Here is a 22,168-nt window from a genome sequence, read left to right on the forward strand (position 1 = left end):
GTCCCTCTCGGGAGGGTAACAAGGGAAAGTGTTCAGTGCAGTTCAGTGAGTAAGCACAAGCCCGCCCGTGCTTACCTTGCTCCCAGAGACCCAGTCCCTCTCGGGAGGGTAAGAAGGGAAAGTGCTCAGTGCAGATCAGTGAGTAAGCACAAGCCCGCTTTGTTTCAGTACCTATGCTTAAACTGCCCCACGAGGATCTTCAATTTTAGAAATGCCAAGAATAAACGCCTAAGAGGACTTCGTAATGTTTGTACCTGCAATTCCTCTTAATAACAATTTCATTTTTAAAGGCAAATCATAGGATGAGAAAATTTCACCCCAAATACTTAGAAAAGAAATCCAACCAGCTCACCAAAAATGGAAACTTGCTACCAAACTCCTATTTTTAGTTCACATGATGATGCAAGACATCGCTTTTTTAAAACTTCGGTGTGAGGCAAAGTGTGAACTTTGTCGGGCGAGGTTATTTTAAGGGAAAAGAAAACAGCTCCAGTTGAAGATAGTGACAGAGCTTCATACATCACTTGATGTATAAATTACATACCATCTTTTTCAATGGTAGGAACTCTGGTGGCGCTGTGGGTAAAGCACTGGCTGCTAACCCAGAGGTCAACAGTTCAAACCCACCAGCTGCTCCATGGGAGAAAGATGAGGCAGTCTACTTCTGTTAAGATTTATAGCCTTGGGAAGAAACTCTACCTCACTCTTTAAGAACCGGTTTAAACATCACCTCCTCCATCCCCCCAAAGAAGTAATAATCACTCCTATGCCTGTGACAGACTGGACATGAGTTTGGTTACTTACTATAGGGCAGTTCTGCTCTGCCCTCTAGGGTCCTTATGAGCTGAATTGGACTTGATGGCAGTGTTTGTTATTTTTCCCCTCAACACTGCCAGCAGTGGCATCACTAGGGTGGGTGTCATCTAGTGCAGTAACTCAGGGTGTCACTCTCACCCCCGACCTCCTCCCAGATCCCACAGAACCCTCAGTAAAGTTTATTATCAACTTTAATCATAGAATAATATGTGATTGAGTTCTGAGCTGCTTAAATGTAATATTTATTAGATGATATGAATATTAACAACATTATTTTGTAAAATCTTTCTGTATGAGTTACAGCATCATTCATTATAACATTATTAATAAAACTGAGTGGAAAGTGGTTTTGGATTCTTCTCCTTCTTTTCCTTTAACTACTTCATTCTCAACAAAGTGACTGATACAGGCTCACAAATACTAAACGGAAAAACCAAACTCACTGCCGTCGAGTCAGATCAGACTCATAGCGACCCCTCCTGGGGTTTCTGAGGCCATATCACTACGGAAGTAGATTGCCCAGCCTTCCTTCAGAGGAGTGGCTGGTGGGTTTGAACTGCCAGCCTTTTGGTTAGCAGTCAATGACTTAGGCACTATGCCACATATCGTAGCTGAAACAGCAGAAAATTTGACAAAATTGGCAAGTATAAAAACACCGGCAGGAACGGAAGCAGCAGTGCGTGCTTGTAGCACGTGCAGGCAAAACCGTGTGATGTGAAGCGTCACTGTGATTGGTGAGAATGACAGGCCTGGCCAGAGTGCATCAGAAGGTTCCAAAAGGAAATGAGCACAGAGTTTCAGCCTTGTGTATCCACTGACTTACCAAAAACGTTGTTGGTGTCATAACTAACTACAGGGATATTTTTATACAAAATAATGCATTTCTGCTGAAACTCTGCACAGAACATTTTAGACAATCACTGTGGTGTCACCACCCCTGGCCCCTGGGCCGCATACCTCTTTTATGAGGCCACTGGCTGCCAGGTTGTCTCTTGATTTCCAAGGTGGCTTTGCATTGGTTAATACAGACTCCTTTGCTCTGACTAAATCGTCGCCCGACCAGCCTTCTATTTTCAACCCTCATGCACCACAGAGAAGCCCGGTAATTTCCAGTGAAGTGCTGGGATTAAGGGCTTTATTGAAAATTATTAGGCCTCAACCAAACACAATAAGACAGACAATTCTGAGTATCTTCAAAAAAGAGTGCTTGTCTGCCATACTGAAGCTGAACAGAAGGCTTTCAGGAGGAGGCTGAGACGGGTGGTAAAAATGGAGCGTGAAAGGAGCAAGGGCTAATTACTAGCACGGAGGAAGAAACGCGAGAGCACACAAAGGGAGACGGATGGGAACCTGGTCTGTGTAGAGAAAGGGGAAGATTAAAGGGCCAAGAGCTAAGCTGAAGGACACTCAAAACTTTGTAAATGGAGGAAAAGCAGAAACAGAAGAGCAATTTCGTGGGCGAGAAACACAAGAAGATAACAGAACACGACTCAAAACTCGGAGAGTCCAACAGAAAGCAGCAGCAAAGCTGCTCAGCTCTGCCCGTTTCCAAGCACAGAGGGAGAGACACCTTCATGTCACCGGGTCGGTCCTCAACCCCTCCGCCCCTAGCCTGCTCTCCCGGCACCCCCAGACACCCAGTGTGCCGAAAGACCTCTCCAGGTTTCCCGAGACAAGCCTGCCTGGCTGCCTGCAAGCCTCCTTCCTCCCAGGGCTGGGCTGTGGTGCCCAGATGTGCAGCAGACACCGTCTCATGGCCAACGTGAAGCCATTGGCACTAACTCCGTTGGCCTCAAGTACAGCCTATGAGCCTCCACGGCCCGTGCGGGCCTCATCAAAGCCAGGGGAGGCCTTAGGAGCAAGAAGGGAGTCTGCCCAGAGTGCATTCTGCATCCAGGCAACAAAGAAACATTTTCCCCAAAATCTCTCGCTCTGCCCTCCTCCCTCAGCTGACCTATGGATTAAAGGACACCAGCCTGTGGGAATCTCCACCCGCTGCCTGACCTATGGATTCTGGACTTGCCAGCCCCCGACAACAGCATGAGCCAGTTTCTTGTGATAATTTTCTCCCGATCGCTGTTAATACAGATATACCACATACATGTGTATATATAAACGTAATGCGTACTGTCAGCGGCTGTTGGGTCAGCCCCTGACTCCTGTGGCCCGTGCATGATGGGATAAAACACTGCCCAGTCCCGTGCCTTCCCATGATCAGCTGTGGATTGGACCAATACATACACTGGTTCTATTCCTCTGCAGAACCCTGAGACACTAGATAAACATCAAAGAGTGGATTAGCTCCAGGATGTGTAAGCCTGCCACACAGTAAGAATATAATGACAATTCCCTTAATTACATAAGGAAATGGGCCACAAGACAACTGCCTGTAACAATGATTCTATACCTGTCATAGGGATGCCAGACTGAAGCACCATTTAGTTCCAATTTTATAATCTTGTGTTCTCCAGTAATCACTGATCTTAAAGCTCAACTGTGGTATTAAGTCCCTTACCGTACTGCATTATAGAACAAATTTTTATTTATTTAGTTTGTTAGTTAGTTTTTGAGAATAAAACCAAAAATACCAAACCCACTGCTGTCGAGCTGGATCCGACTCATAGCGACCCCTCCTTGGGTTTCCGAGGCAGTATCACTACGGAATTAGATTGCCCAACCTTCCTTCTGAGGAGTGGCTGGTGGGTTTGAACCACTAGCCTTCTGGTTAGCAGTAAAATGCCTTAGGCACTAGGCCAACACATAGCAAAACATATACCCAGTCAACAGTTTCCACATGTGCCATGCAGTGACACCGATTATTTTCTTCAAGTTGTGAAACCATTCTCACTTTCTTTGTTGCACTGAATCACTTAATATGACCTTTCCGGCCATGGTCTTATAACTCCCACCAAAAGATTGTGTGGGACTCTGCAAATAAGGTGCTTGTGGCCCACTAAGGGGATTGGACAGTTTATTAGTAATATAAATAAGATGTGAGGTATAATTGTGCAGGTAGGACCCTGCAAATGAGGTGCATGAAACTTTAAAAAGGGGATTGGTCAGTTTACCATCCCGTGAGGCTTCAAGCATGAGGCATCCCAGAAGTGGGAAGGAGGGAGCTCACTACCACTAAGAATAAGAAAGGGGCAGCAGAGTGTGTCCTTTGGACCCAGGGTCCCTAAACTGAGAACCTCCTAAACCCAGAAGACACAGAGAAAAGCTGTAACATAGACAGTGCAAGACGGCAAGACGCAGCCGCAGAAAAATGGTAGCAGCCAAACAGGAGCCCAGCGAGACGGGGCGGTGGGCCTGCTGGCCACAAAGTGAGGTGGCTGTGGTGGGTGTGTTGAGCCTCAGAGCAAGAGAGCTGAGCGCCTTCGGGCAGGAGGCTGCCTGGCAGAGTGGGGTGACTCTGGGCACTTGACAGAGCTAGGTGCACTGACCCACAGAGTGAGAGAGCTGAGCCAAAGCTCACTGATGGAGTGGGGTGCCCCTGGGCACTGACTGGTGGAGTTAAATATCTTTGTAACACTTGCCTGAGCAGAGCAGAGGTTGGGCCAAGGGGCTGAGAGCCCAAGGGCCAGAGAGAGGCCTGTCTATGGGCCTGGCTGAGAAGCTGTCCTGAATGAAGAACTGTGTCCTGCGTCATTCTTGATCCTGAATTGTAACCTGCTCCCAAACCTAACCCAAACCTATTGCCATTGAGTCAATTCCCATGTATAGCAAGTCCACAGAACAGAGCAGAAGTGCTGCATAGGATTTTCCTGGCTGTAATCTTTAGGGAAGCACACTGCCACACCATTTTCACAGAGTGGCTGGTGGGTTCAAGCCACAGACCTTGTTAGCAGCCCAGAGCTTAACCACTGTGCCACTAGGGCTCCTATAACCTGTTACTTCCCTAATAACTGTGAGTATGGTCTGTGAGTTTTGTATGGCTCCTGTAATGAATTACTGAACCCAGCAGAGAAGTAGGGAGTGCTGTGGGAAGATGGCTGGTGTTGGAACTGGTGAATGGTTGGAAGATGGAGACATGTCTGATCTCTGCCTCACAGCAATCAGCCCTGGGCTGACACCAGTGGTCCCTCTTTCCCTTGTGAAATCAGACATCCCCACATCATCATTCTTTATGTCCTCCTTTTCTGAGTTGTCCATCCCCTGTTCACATAAACTCACTGCCCCTAAGATTTCTATCTAGTCTTTCGAGTTGCTATTGTCATGTTGATCCCACAGAGATCTTAGAAAAGCCCAATGCTCAAGGCAGACATTCTTTAGGGATTAAGCTGAACTACTGATTGATTGTAAGAAGCAGAAATACAATTGCTTTCCCTAAAATTAATTTCCCTGACCAACAAGGTTAGGTTCCAAAGATAAGGTTGTTATGCAACAATGGAGGATGACCACATTGGGTCACAAAATGGAGAATGACTGTGTCATTATGTAACTGTCAAATTCCATCCAACCCACAGAGAGTTATGGCCCACTCAAGCTGACACACAACCTTAACTATGACAGCCAGCATTACCCTCACCTTGCACCAGGCATACATCGTTAATGCACAAAATAGATTTTTTTACTATTATCATAAATGTGAAACATCAGATAATAAGATAGTCAGTAAGTGAGGAGTAGGTATAAGTGTGAAATCAAATCAAAGAAGCCCTCATGGGTTAAGTGCTACAGGGAAACGCTGGGAAGGCAGTGCCATCCATTCAGTAAGTTCCGTCAGTGCCTGAGGTCTCCTATGTCTCTGCCTGCTTGTCACTCACCCAGTAAGCTGCTGTCATCAGCTGACTGGAGACGGTCATGTATAATAGATCTGTCTTGGTGTGGTCGAGACCATGTCTGTGGTTAGCATCAGACTCATGCCAGAGACATGCATGGCACTGCAGCACAGCAGATGCCCTAAGGGCCCGACGCATGGCAGAACTGATACACCCGGATCTGTGCCAGCCAGGGGCTGAGAAGCCTGGGAGTCATAGCATCAGCCAGGTGCCTTGCCCTCTCAGAGGCTCGGGGGCAAGGTCAGACCCAAATGGAACAAACATGCCCACATAAGGAACGTCAGGGACTCTCTGAGTGATGGCAGATGGTATGGTATGGGTTGAACTGTGTCCCCTCCTCAAGAAGGTGTGTTGAAGTCTGCACTCCCAGCAATTGTGAAGGTGACCTTGTTGGGCATCAGGGTCTTTGAAGATGTTATCCATTAACATAAGGTCCTGCTTGAGTAGGGTGGGTCCTAACGGTATCTGAGAGGTGTCTGATAAAAGAGAAGAGACCCAGAGACAGACACAGAGGGAAGCTGGTCATGGGAAGCCAGAGGCAGAGACTGGAGTGATGTATATACAAGCCAAGGAACACCAAGGCCAGGAGAAGCTGCGAGAGGTAAGGAAATCTCTTCCCCTAGAGCCTTCAGAGAGTGTGGCCTTGGTGACACCTTGATCTCAGACGTCTTGCCTTCAGAACTGAAAGAGAATACATTGCTGTGGTGAATAAACGTTGGCCTCTAGCTTCACAGAGCTTACACCTAATTGGGGATATGCCAAACAAGTAGACATGCAGATCAAATTGTAAATGGTCGAAAGTGTTATAAAGAAAAAGAGGACGTTTAGGCGGTTGGAGAAGAGGCAGTGTGAGCTGAGACAGAAGGAACCAGCCCAAGCAGGATGAAACAGGATGGGGTTGGTGCATTTGATGGACCTCAGGAGCAGTGTGACCGGAAGAGGAAAGCCAGAGTGGGAGCCTGGGGATGATACGTGCTCAGAGAGGCCAGAGCCATTAGGCCGTGCCAGCAGCAGGAGACAAGAGCAATGACCACTCACAAGGCAGCCACCAGCCCCCTCACAAGGGCATGCGTTTCCTCAGTCCCTAATGACCTCTGATCCTTGGGCTTCCTGGGGTCCCTGTCTTGGGCTCTGCACACCCCATGCCACCTGCTCTCTTTCTCTAGAATACAATCAAGCCCTGAAGCCACGTGGGAAAGGAATGGCTGACTGCTCTGCTCCATTCCTTTAGCCATTTGCTGAGAAGTAAGATGCCACACTGAGCTAATGACCATGGAGTTTGGCTGTAATTGTCAAAGTTCCTCATTTCTACAAGGAAATCTGTTTCATTCTTTGGCAGGCCTGGGATCGCCCACAGAGCATTTCTGATCCTTGCATCCAGGGCCTTTAACTGGCCGTGGGATCTCATGTGGCGCTGGGGTTTCTGTTTCACAAGTCAAAGGCAACAGGGAACAGACAAAACACACATGGTCCCTCACATCAAATGTTAGGCAGTCCCGGAACCTGTGACCACAGGACTCTACTCATAGCCACCATTTCCCATAGGGTCTGGTTCATGTCCCCAGCCACAGGAAGGGACGCTCACCTCTCCAGCCTGGGTTAGGTGCTGCCATGCAGTCTGTTGGCTCACTCCATGCAAAGTGAACTACAAAGCAGGCCCTGAAATAATCCTAACGCAGCCACCGACAGTTCCAAAGTCACTTGGGTGACAGTTTCTAAGAACATGTGGAACCAAAAAAAAAAACCAAACTCGCTGCTATCATGTTGATTCCAACTCATAGCAACCCTCTCCAGGTTTCTGATGTGGTAAATCTTTACGGAAGTAGATTGCCCAGTCTTCCTTCTGTGGAGTGGCTGGTGGGTTTGAATCATCAACCTTCTGGTAAGCCGTCAAATGCCTTAGGCACTACACCACCAGAGCTCCTTTTTTAGTTACTGTCTGCACGCACCCCAAGACCGAGAGTGATGAGATTTACAACTGCTGATGAAAATGGTGACCGGTTTCTTTCAGCTGACATCAAATGAATGTTTAATAATTTGGCATGAAGCTGTTAATTCAGAAGCAGCAGTGGAGCCACACCTGTCCTACTGTTGAGTTAGTTTTCCTGTGACACAGAAAAACGAAAGCCTTCCAAGGAGTATGTGCCCAGAAACACCTCCAACTGGGAGCCGTGGCTTGGTGCTCCCTCGTAGGGACCCTACACATTCCCTTTTCAGTCCTTGCTTTCAGCCAGTGCACCTAGGAAAGGACTGCTGATTCCTTTTCTTACCAGTTCTACTCTTAAATGCAAGCTGGAGGAGCATGCATAAAACATCCCAACACACAATCTGTAACAAACTTCTAGTCCCACAAAAGTCAGGTATTATTAACCAAGTGGGTGTGCAACACTGGAGGTCGGTGCACAGAGAGAGAAAAACAGGAGAAATGGCATCATTGCTGCCTGCCTCACCTTGCCTCTGTCGAAGTAGTGGATGATCTCCTGGTATAGCTGCTCCTTCAACTGTCCCTGTGTGGTCGCCTGGTAGCCGTCCCGCTGGGTGAGGTGGGCAGCACACACATCCTCCGACCACTGAGGAAAAGTGAAGCGTGAGTGGTACTGTGGGGAGGGATGTCCAGTGACGGGTTTGCTGGCCCTGAGGTTCAGACTGCAGCGTGCACTCCTCAGCGAGTGCACACATGCTCACAGGGGGTACATGTGTGCGAGCCATGGTCCTGGGCACATAGGGCTACTGTCATCAGGCTGATGGGGCCAGGAGATGCAAGGGCCGACCTCTGTCTGAAGGGCCCAAGAGGAGCCACAGACAAGAGGGCGGCGAGCCTGGTGCTGATTCCTACAGAGGGAGACCCGACAGACCTTGACTAGCACAGTCAGCCAGCTGTCTGGGAGCGCCCCACTGAATTCGGGCACAGATTATGAACTGGGTGATTTGTGATAGTCTTGGTTCTGTGTTGCTTAATGTTTTGACGAACAGCAGAAAAGATACACAGATCACATTTATTCTACAAAGGAACTGACAGGGTTTCAAGCTTCTCAAAAACAGGGAGATGGCTTTGTACCTGCAGCCCAAGTCTGGTGCCTGGCACAGAGTTGCAGCCAAGTAAGGGCAAGGGGATGCATTGGTAGAGTTGTTGCCTGAACCAAAGATGGAGAAAGGTCTCCAGAAGCTGGGCAGAAATGCCAAAGTGAAGGCAAGCTCATGTAACAGACAAAATATCCCAAGTCCTGCATTAGACTCAACAAATCAGCGGCTTTAAGTATAGAGTTCAACACAAGTCAACAACTCTTTGGTGAGGACCTACTATGTGTCAGACACTAGGCTAAAATAAGCCAAAGACCTCTCTCCAGAGAGAGTGCTGCTGTAGCCTGGAGGTATATGATAGGCAAACTACTACAAAGCAGACTTCATGGTACATAGGGGTGGGGGCGTGATTTCAGATGGGGAGGCCTAGCGAGGTTTGCTGGAAGAAACCATGGGAATGAGTTCGCTTATCAGATGGACTTAGGAGAAAGAGGCGGACCTGACTTAGACAGGACAGTGAGGGTGTCAGAGAAAGCATGTCAGGCCCTGGACCGTAGGAGGGTCTCCAGCCAAGGGTGGGGGCGGTGAAGAGGGATACCCCACTGGCCTAGGAGCTGGTCAGGCCACATCCGGACCAGCTGTGGTGCACATTTTGGGGAGGGCCTGACAAATGGGAGGAGAACGAGCTTGCTTATCAGACGGACTCAGGGAGTACAAAGCCTGGACCAACGGGGCACAGAAGACAGGGAGGCACGCTGAGTGCACAGCCAGAGGGAGGGGAAACTCAGAGAGGCCTCTGTAATAGTCTTGCTGTCTCCGCACACCCTCCCCATCTGCTCCAGCCCAGAAGGGCCTGGGACCACTCTCACTGACCCCTGGGGCTCCAAGGAACAGGGTGCATAGCACAGGGCCAGAATGGCTTCCTACTTCCCGGAAGGCTGGGGAGAAGTACAAGACCTTTCATCAGCCCGTAAGGTCTTTTGCCTTCAAATTGGCCTGGCCTGTGCCCACACCTGGAAGGGACAATTGTGGAGTTTTCACAACACAGCTAGGTTACTACTTTTATTGGGGAGGAACCCAAATAAAATTTTAGATGATTCTGAAATGTTAACTAGAATAAAATAATCTGAACAAGAAAGTTCAGTCCTCAAATGGCCTTCTTGGAGTTTATACTCACCACCCTTGTTTCTTTTAGCTATCAAAGGGGAGCACAACTCCCCAGAATCCCACTGCAGCACTGAGATTCCATTCACTGGTAGCTGGGCTGAAGACAAGGCTCTTAAGGCTCTTATTGCTTCAAAAATTCTCTTCCCCAGAAAAGATTCTACTGGCGTTCTGGTAGCATAGTGCCTAAGGCACTTGACTGCTAACCAGAAGGCTGGTGGTTCAAACCCACCAGCCACTCCTTAGAAGGAAGGTTGAGCAATCTACTTCCGTAGTGACACTGCCTATGAAACCCAAAGAGGGGTCACTATGAGTTGGGTCCAACTCAATGGCACATAACAACAACAACAACGACAACACTGGATTCTTAAGCTAAAGAACTAGATTTGTCAAATTGAAGAAAGAATCTTTCCAGTAATACAAATCATATTCTTTAGTTAGTTGATTAAGAAGCGTGAATTCACATTTATAGCCATATCCAAACACATTTAGGAAAAATTGTGAAATGAGATGATGTAAAAGATATGGGGAGACTCTGTAGCCTTTTCCACCTAACTGGGAAGTGTAGAGCCCCAGCGGAAATGATCATGCAACTGGGCCTATGGATCTGGCTGTGAAACAAACCATCACGCGGTTTGTGACAAGCCCATCAGCACCCCATCAATCCAATGATTAAACAAATGATATGTTTACACACATATGCATGTTTCGCAGATGCAGGCTCACATAAAAGTTTATGTTCTATGAGAGACAGCCTAAGAGTGAGCAAGCACTTTGTCAACTCCATTTTAATTTCCCTGATGTAAAATAATTAGCTCCACATTTGCAAAAATACCTGTTACTGAAATTGGGGTGTCTAGCAAATGCAGGCCATCAGAATTCACAGCATGAAGGCTGGTGCCAGATGCCCCATCAGAAATCCTTGTCTCTGTAAATTATATGCCTTTGGAGAACTTTATAGTTCACAGGCCAAAGGGGTTCTCCCGCAGCCAGCCTCCGAAGGACTACTGACAAGGCATCCAGCGTTCACGGACCCACCCCGTGCTTCCTGGGTAATGGGCTCCTCTGTGTTCAGGCCGAGGTACATGTCCCTGGTGCAGCCTTGCTACACCTGTGTCATAGACGCGATGGGAAGTTTCAGAATCAGGCCAAAGCCCGAGATACTCTCACCAGAGTTTCATTGCCTCATATGACACACTCTTAACTTCTCTCATTTTGTGCTCTGGGTGCTGGTTTGGGTTTGGAAACATGAGTCCCAGAATGAACAACTAAATGTGATTCTCATGACTGTTTAGTTTATTCAGTTCAAGATTCTTCAGATTATTTTTAAGGCTATCATGAGAGAGATAATCTAATGACTTGCTGAAGTTTTAAAATTTAAAAGTAGAAGTTGGGTATCAATTCCTCCATCTACCCATCCATCTGTCCATTCACCCACCCACCCACATATTCATTCATCCATCTGTCTGCCAGTCCATCTGTCCACCCACCAATCCACATATCCATCCATTCATCCATCCAGTCACCCACCCGCCCACATCCAGTGAGTTACCGAGAGGCCACTATGGATGACTTCTGCTGGCACTAGACATGGAGGAGGGGGTGAATATCAATGACAACCTAAAGCCAATGGCTAAAGCCATCTGCTTAGCCAAAGGCCTCTGGAGCTGAGTGGTCATACCAGACCTGTGCTCAGGAGCAACTCTGTCCAGAAGGATGAGGCCGAGAACACCAGCAGGAGGTCTCCATGGGAACCGAGGGAGTCGGGATCTGGTTTCTACACTCTGGGCTAGGAAAATCAGAGGTATACCTCCTCCTATCGCTTAGTCGCTCCACCACCAAAATTCCCTGTTACTGCTGTTTCCCACCATTACTATGTCCAGTTGGCATGAAAACAGGAATTGCAATCTCTCTGACTGCCTACGAGCCAACAGCTCCATGGTTGGTGTTTATGATGCTTAGTGATAGCTGGTTGTGACATCTTGTTAAATCTGCATCCAGAAAGGCTGGCTCCATAGCCACAGTACTTCCTAAATGCTTCTGTTTATGTCAGTGCATTTAGTCAATGTCCACAAAATCTTCACTGGTAGGTTTGCTAAGATTTGTTATAAAAAGTGACAATATCAATAATCGCAGAACATAGAATGGCAGGGTCGTCAGAGTACACAGTGATCTTTGTTACCTTAAGAAGCTTTGCGTGGAGAAGCAAAGTATAAGCTGCTTCGGTGTAGTTGTCACACTCTTTGTGCAGGTCACACAGCTTGTACAAATACCTGGGACGATAAAATAGAGGCACGTGCCTAAAATGTCACAGAATAATTTGTGTCGAGGACGGCAAGAGCTAAGGTCCAGCCGTCATAGCAAATCACAGCTGCACTTCCCTTTGCACAGTGTGTGCATGATTCATGCTGCCTTGAAACGTGCCATGGAGAAAGCACTTGGAAAAGGCAACAGCAATAACACATGATAACTTACAAAATGTAGCCCCTTGCCTTTCAGAGAAAACAAAACAAAACACGAAGCTGATGCAAGGAGAATTTTCTTCCACATCTTCTCATTCCTTCTCATCATTTCCAGAGTTTTCCTCAAATACTTGAAATAAGACAGCACAATGTTTGATTATGATTTCCTACAATTCTATTGCATCTGACTGCAAAAAAAGTCCCTCTGTTCACTTAAAAATGGTTCAGATGGAAAATTTTATGTTATAGATACTTTAGCACAATAACATTTTTTAGAAATGCAACAGTATAAGCACCACATACACAAAAAAAAAAAATCCATAAAAATAAAAATCCACAAGAATAAAGAACTTCAATGATCACAGAGAATGTGATCAAAAGAATTTCTTTGCCATGAAGAAAGAAAACCACCTACATTTTGGATGAAAGAAGCCAACTGATTGCTTCGCTGGAGTTTCCTACATTGATATGGCTTTTTATTTTTTATTTTTTGTTAAGGTGAAAGTAAAAACTCTAAGAAATGAAAAAAAGTTAGAAATTACTTTAGATGTAGTAAGTGCATCATTAAATACTAAGGCCACATGATTGTATGCTTGTCCTAGTCTCGTAAGTGGTAATCTTGCTACACGTTTGACCCGTGATTCCAGGAATGGCCAAGAAAGAGAGGAGCTCAATTACAGCCCATCCTCCTAAAAAAGACAAGTGAAGGAGTCAAATCCAGCCAGAAATATAAAGATGCATCTTCTGATGTCAGAGAAAGACAGAAAACAGGCATACTATGCCAGGTCAAGTAACAGTAGACTAAAAACTTCTATGTTGCCTATTTGTAGTAACCATCACTTGACTGTCAGTATGTCAGATGCTAGAAGTTATGCCACTGGTATTTCAAATACCAGCAGGTCACCCATTGTGGGCAAGTCTCAGTGGAGCTTCCAGACTAAGACAGATGAGGAAGAAAGGCCTGGTGATAGACGTGGTTTTTTTGTTTGTTTGTTTGTTTTTAATTTTTATTGTGATTTGGGTGAAAGCTTACAGAGCTACTTCATTTTCCATATACCAGTTCATATATATTTTGTATCCTGTCATTGATTGCAATTTCCCATAGTGTAACAGATCTCTTCCCACTTCCTCCCTGCAGTTACCTCTTTCCTGTGTCCTTCTGGTGATCTGCTTTTGAAATTAGCCAATGAAAACCCTATGGATCACAACAGAAGATTGTGCAACTCACTTGCCTTGGGCACGTCATCAGGAGGATCAGTCACTGGAGGATGGCATCATGTTTGATGACGTAGAGAGACAGTGACGGTGAGGGAGGCCCTGGTGAGGTGGACTGGCACAACAGCCCCAAGAATGGGCTTGAACTTGCTGGTGACTGTGAGGAGGATGCAGGTCAAGGGAACATTTTGTGGTTCTGTAGGTAAGGTCACCATGAGTTGGACTTGACTTGATGGCACTATCTATTTGTTTATCAATTGCTGATAAGAGATTTAAAAACTAGATTTCTCATTTGATCATGTGGTTTCCTGTGAAACATTCAAATTTGCAGTGTTGGCTTTTCCTGAAAAAAGGGCCATATGGGTGGACCGAGGGGTACATAGACCCTGTGAAATAACCATGAAGGCTCATGCTTCTAGTTGGCTAAATCGATCCCCCCATGCAAGGGCTGCATCTATCCGGGCAAACAACACAAGGGCTGATCACAGCTCTGGAAGCACCACCAACTCATCTACCAGCATCAAGAGCTTCAGCAAAATAAAATCCCAAGGTTCCAAAATGTTACACACAGCGATTATAACAAACATGCAGACAGCGCCGACAAGCAAGGGGGCACACATACCTTATGTACATTTCTTCTCTCTCAATTTCTTTGTAGAAATTCTGAAAAATCAAAGGACAGCCCTGTTTTAGAAACAAGTTCCGCAAAGGGTAGTGAGTGCATGTTAAGAACACACGGTTCTTCAACTCAAGTCACACACATCAAAATGGACCCAGCTCTTTGGATCTGAATCACAAATTCACACGAAATGCAAAGCCTTTCTTTTTTTTTTTTAACTTAAACATGAATGACATTTATTATTGCACACGATAAAAAGTTGGTTGGCTTATTCAGCAGCATCAACAAAGACCTGGATACTTTCTACCTTTTTACTCTGCCTTTCTTTTTTTTTTTTTTTTTAATTAGGATTTGGGTGAAGATTTATAGAGTAAATTCACTTTTCATACAGCAGTTCACATATACTTTGTCTCATGTCATTGACCAAAATTTACAATGCAGCAGCTCCCCTCCCACTTCCTCCCCATAGTTACCTCCTCCCAGTGTCCATCCCTTCATACTCTTCTGCACCCTGAGCTATCTCCCTGTGGATAAGCAGCCCTTCCTTCTCCCATGATTGTTCTCTCCAGGGCATGTGTCTACTTGAGGTAAATGTTTAACTCACATGCCTGTACTTTGTTTGGCTGGAAACCACAGTTGTGGGTTCAATTCCAGACCTGAAGGGCAACTAGGGGCCATAGTCTCAGTGGTTACACCAGGCTCCATTGGACCAGCAAACCTGGTCCCCACCTTCTTTTCTTTTTTTTTGCCTCCAAACGATTTTGAGTTTTGTACCACATTGTTCTCCCTCTTTATGTAGGATCTCCTACATCCCTTCCAAGTGGATGGCAGTGGTAGCTGGGCACCATCTAGTTCTTCTGGTCTCATAGTTGTATAGGTTGCAGATCGGATGGTGTACCAGTCGCTAGGACTGATTGTTTCCATTAATTTTGGTTTTCTTCTTTCTTCTTGACGAGGAGAGACCTGTTGTTGCATCTAGATGGCAGCTTCCTAATTTTTAAGGTCCCAGTCGCTACTCGCCAAAGTAGTAGGTGGAACAATGTTTTGTATAGTATGTTATGCCAATTGAGCTTGATGTCCCCTGCGACTATGGTCCCAAGCCCACAGGATCAACTACTCGGTCCCTCTGGGTAGCTGGCTGTGACCAAGTAATGACCACAACCTTGCCCCTTGTCAGCTCTACTATACACCTGGGAATTCTGATCATTCACATGAACTTATCGGCCCATTGTCTGCCAACCCTATATATGATCTTGGATACACTCTCCATTTAGACATACCTAATTGTTTAGCTTGTTCACCCATCTATCCGTCCCTATACCCATGTTGCAAAGCCTTTCTTGACTTCATTTTTTATTTTCTTTGCTCTTTCTCTTCTCATTATATGTACTACACTTTGAAAATTATTGCAACTAAACTCTACTTTTGTCATTTAGAAGTCAAGTGTCTTCAGTGAAAACAAGGAACCGTTGAAGGACATGGTGTCCTCTTCTGCTTCTCGTCCAGTCCAGCCTGCCGGTTCTCACGCACAGTGGAACAACGTGCTGCCTGGTCCTCTGCTATCCCATGATCGGCTGCAGGTCAGACTGCAGCGAGTCATTGGCTATTTTCTGTGATGTTACCAGGTCTTTTCTCCGACTGCATTTGGAAGCTCTGCTGAAACCTGTTCTGCATCATATGAACACACAGATCTCCCCTGGGGGACAGGTGTGGCTGCACAGGAGGTACACTGGCCATTGGCATCTTAACCCTTCAATCTATTTTGAGGCAAAAAGTTTTAATTTTTTTTGAAGATCTCAAACGTGGGAATAAGCATCATCAATATGATTTGAAACTGTGTCCTGCCTCAGCAGGAGCCTCCCTTCAGCAACAGATGAGATGACATCTTAGCCCTGAGCCAGCCAACATGGTAGCCACTAGCCACATACATGTTCATACAAAGCAAATTTAGTTACAGTAAAATCAAATTAAAAATATACTTTCCCAGCAGTACTTGTCATACAGTCTGTGGGCAAGAGCCACATGTCGCTGGCATCACCGTACCAGAAAGCACAGGGATGGTACATCCCCAGCGAAGTTCTGTTGGATGGGCCTGTTCAGGACAGACAGGCACACCTCCCAAAATGTCTCAACCACAGAAAGAAAGGTGGCTGCCACCTTCAAAACCCCACTGTGAATAAGCACTGACTGGGAAGGGTTATTTCACAGATTACAACCAATGGGTTATTTCTACATATTTCTGTAAAGTATCTTTCGCCTCAGCAAAACCATCTCAATCACAATTATCTTGATGGGAATATTTCTGCAAACACTTCAAAATCTTGTCATACAGGAGGTACCGGAAAGGTACAGAGAAGTCACCTAACAAGGGGTGAAGGCTTGGGGGCATCACAGTCACTTTCACTGTGAAATTTACCACCTGAGAAGCTACCTCAGAACTCTAGAATCTGAGGGAACTAGCAAACATCACCACTGTACAGACATCCACGTATCTAATAATATAAAGCGAGCTGGCCAATTTCACTAGGAAGAAAGGCATCGTTTCCAAGCTCGGTCTTTCTGCAAAGAACTGATAAGTAAGTGCAGAAAGTAAGGGGGGAGGGACACTGCTTAAAGAAGCCACCCAGATCCTCTTACTTGGCTGCATTTGTGTCCTGGACGCCATCTGATTCATCTGACAACTCAGAGCAATGTGGCAAAGATAATCTACCAAAGGCCGGGTCTGAACCCTCCACCGCAACCTGGCCGCCAGCATGTACGAGGAACTACCGTACACCAGCCCCTTTGTACTCATATTTGAAACCTTTCCTAAGTTTTTGATCGTGTTTCTTGACAATTTCACAATGGGGATGGCATGTGATTGTCATTCCTCTCTGCCTGATATGGAAAGGCTCTCTGCTTCCTGCCTGCATCAAGTTCTGTCCCTTTCTGGGATCTTCAAAACCTCACCAGAGTGGCAGCTCGCTTGTCTCAGATCCCGACATCTATATAAAACTTTGAGTTTCTTCCGTAAAAGTTCACGGTGCCCTTGCTCTCCATTCTGGGCTTGTGGACAGCTATCCTGCATCCACCCCCTAACACCCCTCCAGTGGTTCTCTCTCAAGTCCTCTCCACACCAGGACTGATGTCAACTCCAGGCTCAGAGCTCCTGTAGGAACCCACCAGGACCCATTCCCCATCTGGGGTCCACTGCTTAGGTTCTGACCTTTCAGAACCTACACATTTGCATAATTTCTAATTCTGTACTTATTAATGATTCAAATATATACAAAGGTTTTTTAGAATCCCAGTCCAAGACCTTGTAAAGGGCCCATGATGAGAATAACTGCCATCTCTAAAATAACAATGTTTCTACCCTCTTAGAGATGGTCAGGGTTGATAATGGCATCCAACTAAATGATACACAGAGTTATTGATTGATAATTAAAGATTGTTTGATTAGGAGGTGGTAGTGAAATTCTAGTTGAAGAACCACAAATGTGAATTCTGTCCAGAGTCCATATACATGCAGCCATGTTTATAGGGAGAGGTTAAAGGGGGGGGGGTTAGGTCACCGCATACAGGGGCAGCCCAGGTCTCTTATTTCTTTAGTTTATTTCAATATCTTATTGAATCATTAGGAGCTCTGATGGCATAGTACGTAAGGCATTTGACTGTTAACCAGAAGGCTGGCAGTTCAAACCCACCAGCTGCTCCTTGGAAGGAAGGTTGGGCAATCTACTTCCGTAATGATATTGCCTCAGAAACCCAAGGAGGGGTCACTATGAGTCAGATTCAACTCAACAGCAGTGCATTGCATTTGCGTTATTGAATCATTGGTGGAACTATACCTAGCTAAACAGGTTCCCATTCAGCAATTTCTACACGTACGTTCAGGGGTAATGGTGCTAGCCTTCAGTTGGTGTCACCATTCTCACTATTTCTGTTCTAGCTGCTCCATCCCCATTCATGCAGCTCCCTACCTCTAAGCCCCTCATCTTTACTGCAAAGCGAACCCAAGGAGGGGTCGCTGTGAGTTGGAGCCAACTCGATGGCAGTGAGTTTGGTTTTGGTTTTGGCTGTTTAATTCAAAGGTGACTTCAGAGGAAAATTTCTGCTCAAAGTTCAGAGAGTGTCTCAGGACAACAGTCTCTGGGATTCCTTCAGTCTCAGTGGGCCCAGTAAGTCTGGATATTTTGAGAATTTGAAATTCTGCTCCACATCCTCCTCCCTTTCCACCAGGATCCCTCCACGGTGCCCCCGATCAAACATCTGGTAGTGGTGGCCAGACATCATGCAGTTCTGGTCACAAGGTTGAGGAGGCTGTAGGTCAAGGAGACAGGCCTATGTTCCGGTTCTTTCTCTGAGTCTTGAACTTTCTTCATTGTCTTTTACTCCTGATGAATACAAACCAACAGTTGCATCTTAGATGGCCACTATTTTATGTCCAAGAAAGAATAGGACACTAATGAGCCCACACAACTTAGAATGTCCCACACAACTTTTAAGAGAGCAAGCCCAGCACTGGTTCTAAGCCCAGCAATCGTTCTAAAGGGAACTTGGCAATGGACTGAAATTGCATTAACAAATTCTTGTTCTTTATTTTATCTTTTAATTTTAGGATGTCAGGAGGATTTGTGCTTGGTGATACACCTCTACTATTTTTTTTCCCATAAAGAAGTATCAGGAGAAAAGATAAGAAGAAATCAGGAGAATCTCTCTCTATATATATATACATCTTAAAATATAGATATATGTGTATACATATAATATATATATATATAGAAAGAGGGAGACTTAATTATATATATTAAAAAAAAAAAAAACAACCTCACTGCTACAGAGTCAATTCTGACTCACTGTGACACCTCCTTTGGTTTCTGAAGCAGTACCTCTATGGAAGTAGATTGCCCAGTCTTCCTTCTGGGGAGTGGCTGGTGGGTTTGAACTGCCAGCCTTCTGGTTAGCAGTCAAATACCTTAGGCACTATGCCACCGGAGCTCCCTGAATTATATACGTTTATATACACACACACATATATACATACACATATATGTGTGTACATATATACGTATATATATAAACACTTAATTCACATATATATAAAACACTTGATTATATATACATAAAACTTAGATGCACACGTGACTAATGCTGAGCAGGACGGTGACTACGGAGTGACAGGACACCTAGCTGGTGAGTGGCGCTTTCCTTGTTTCTCTTTAATCCGCAGGTGCATTTTATTTTTAAGATAAAAGAATTGTGATAGGAGGTTGGGACCCATGCTATCATCCCCAGGAAATGGTTAAGAATAGAACACTTGGCTGTGGACGGAATGATTCAGGATCCTAATTAGAAGGAAGCTAATAACATCAGATAATCTCAGGAATCCCGGGTGTATTTCTTAGTTAAAACCTAGCTCATGCTGACAGCGGTAAAAATAGGTAGCGCCTGAGTCAGGCTGCATGTGAAAGAGGAACATATGGTAACACCGGGAACCAGGAGTGCAGATTGCATTTCACCGCGTTTGTTTCCTGGCCCGGGACTGGGTGGCATGACAGGATGTTCAGAGCAGGCCACCACATCTCCAGCAGGCTTCGTGCCTCCATGAACATATGAGATCCTGCTTAAAATAAACAGTGGCCTCATGATCAAAGTCAGAAACCTGAAAAATGCATGATTAATTCTTCATTCTGAACATCAATCTGCCCCGGTCTTCACTGCAGGGATTGAACAGAAACATTATAGAATTATGTTCACAGTAAGAAATTATTTTGAAAAGGTTTCCCTTTATTTTCCACAGAAAAATACTGATTTCTATTTCATGTCAGCCCCCTTGACATGATAAAGTACTTTGGATAGTACAAGAATGCAAGAAGACAATGAAGCAAGGGCCAGGTTCGTTCCTGAGCATACTTAGGGCAGAACCCCTCTGACCTGTGTTACACACAGTCAGTCTCCAGGTAAGGGGAAAGATAAAACTAATCAGGGCCAAATCACAGGGACAGGCAGCAGAGACCAGCCAACTCAGTAGCTGCCCACGGCCCTTATGATGTGCATATAAAAGTTTTTTGATTTTTGAGGAAAAGAAAATTTCTTCCAAAAAATGTCCATCATTAGCCAGAACAGGTTGCCCAGCCACAGATGAATGGGAGACTGCTCATACCTTTCAGCTTTGGCATCCCCATGGCTAAGCACAGACTGATACCCAAATGAATGCACAGTGAGCATGGTCCCCTCTGTCTATCATTTGAATCCCAACATCGTCAGTGACTCTCTAAAGAACGGATGATCTGTCACATTTCTCCTGGCAGAAATACCCATTTCAGTGAGAGCAAAGTACCGAAAAGTTCACACCAAAGGCAGATGTGGACATGGGGGCATAAGTGTCCACGTGTTGTCCAAAGATCAGGAGTGGCAATTGGAAATCTGGAGGCCAGTGGTTGGTTGGGAAGACAAAAGGGAGGTGAGGACAACCAAGTTGGAGTATGTCTTCTTACATTTTTGCCTCGGGAGAGGCAGGAGAAGTTAAGGAAAAGGGCCAAGAGTCTGTCTTTGTGGCTCCTGCTGGGAGCGGCTGAGGAGGCTGAGGTGGTGTCATCTGAAGTTCAATGGCGGAGTTGTGTGGCTGCTGGGAGCCATGAGGCTATTCAGCCACTGCGCTGACCTTGCTCATTACCCTTCCTCTAAGCTCACCTGGCCTAACACACTTCCTGGATGTGCATCAGTGGGGCCACAACTATTTCAGGAAGGGGGAGAGTCACAGAACCCCCCCCCCCCCTTATCCTAGCAACAAGCAGGTGCACAAGAGGCCCATGAGATGGCAGCAGCCAAGTTCACCCAAGTCACCTGCTGTTGACACTGCCATGTTTGAGTTTCCTATGGCTGCCATAACAAAGTACCACACATGTCGTGGCTTGAACAACAGAAGTTTATTCTCTCATAATTCTGGAAACTAGAAGTGTGAGTCAAGATGTCGGCAGGCCTAGGCTCCCTCTTTCCTCGCCTCTTCCAGCTTCTGGTGGTGTCAGCTGTTCTTGGACTTGGGGCTGCATCACTTCCATCTCTTCCTCTGTCTTCTCATGACTTTCACATCTGTGTCTGTGTCTTCACCTCTTCTGTCTCTTGTAAGGACACTTGTCATTGAATTTGGGACCCACTCAGGTATCCAGGATGAGCTCATCTCAAGATCTTCATTATATCTGCAAAGATCTTCTTTTGCAATAAGGTCACGTTCACAGGTTCCTCGGATTAGGGCATAGACAATCTTTTGGGGGGCTCCTATTCAACCTGCTAAATGCCATATTTATAAATCTCCAAACAGCAAAGCAGTTAAGAACTGTAACCAGTGCTGGTGCTACCTTGGTTACAAAATGAGATGGCTCGTCATTCTTAACAATGGACAAAACCATGGGGAGGCATCCAGAGGGTCAGAGGGTACCCCTTGTGCAGAGTGGATGTGTAATCCACCCACTGCTGTCAAGTCGATTCTGAGACCCTATAGTCACCCTAGGAGACAGAGTAGAACTGCCTCATAGAGTTTCCAAGGCTGTAAACCTTTATGGAAACAGACTGCCTCATCTTTCTCCCAAGGACTGGTGGGTTTGAACTGTCGGCCTTTTGGTTAACAGTTGAGTGCTTAATCACTGCACCACCAAAGCAATCTTCATTATTCCCTCCCTGGGACAGCTGAGGGAACAAGGAGCCATGGGAAGTTCGGTGGCTTTTGAACTTCCTGGTTCAGCTTTTGGCTTGCTGGGAGGGCTGGAAACTTAACGAACGCCTCACTCACCAGCACATTGACAGTACAGCTCATGCGGTTTTCTTTGTTCTCGTCATGCATAATAGTTCTGTAATCCAAAAGTCTTTCCATCAGACGCACAACAAGTTTGACAAAAGTTTCTCCCGTCTTGGCGAGGTATTTATGCTTCCTGCAGTGCTCCAAGAGGCTGGGAAAATAATTAGACACACCTTGTTAATCACACTCAGAGAAAGAAACTTGATGGAGGTGCAATTTAAAATATTTTCCATTATTAACACATTTTAATTATTTCTGGGCTACAGAGTTCATGGTCGTCTAATTACAGTCTCTCTGGCTATATTCTGAAATA

General features: G+C 45.8%; 1 protein-coding gene across 1 annotated transcript in view; it reads right to left on the reverse strand.

Moving 5' to 3' along the window:
- The window catches only part of DOCK1 (dedicator of cytokinesis 1), a 542,405-nt gene that overhangs the window by 57,221 nt on the left and 463,016 nt on the right, over positions 1–22,168 (reverse strand). The window contains exons 35-38 of the mRNA XM_042780404.1: positions 21,850–22,006; positions 14,082–14,122; positions 11,965–12,055; positions 8,048–8,167 (exon numbers count right to left, since the gene is read on the reverse strand). Of these exons, the coding sequence (XP_042636338.1) occupies positions 8,048–8,167; positions 11,965–12,055; positions 14,082–14,122; positions 21,850–22,006 (409 nt within the window). The remainder of the gene's footprint in view (positions 1–8,047; positions 8,168–11,964; positions 12,056–14,081; positions 14,123–21,849; positions 22,007–22,168) is intronic.

This window comes from Orycteropus afer, unplaced genomic scaffold (genome assembly GCF_000298275.1).
Source record: "Orycteropus afer afer isolate SDZICR_OR568_19922 unplaced genomic scaffold, OryAfe1.0 scaffold00038, whole genome shotgun sequence".
Lineage (NCBI taxonomy): Eukaryota > Metazoa > Chordata > Mammalia > Tubulidentata > Orycteropodidae > Orycteropus > Orycteropus afer.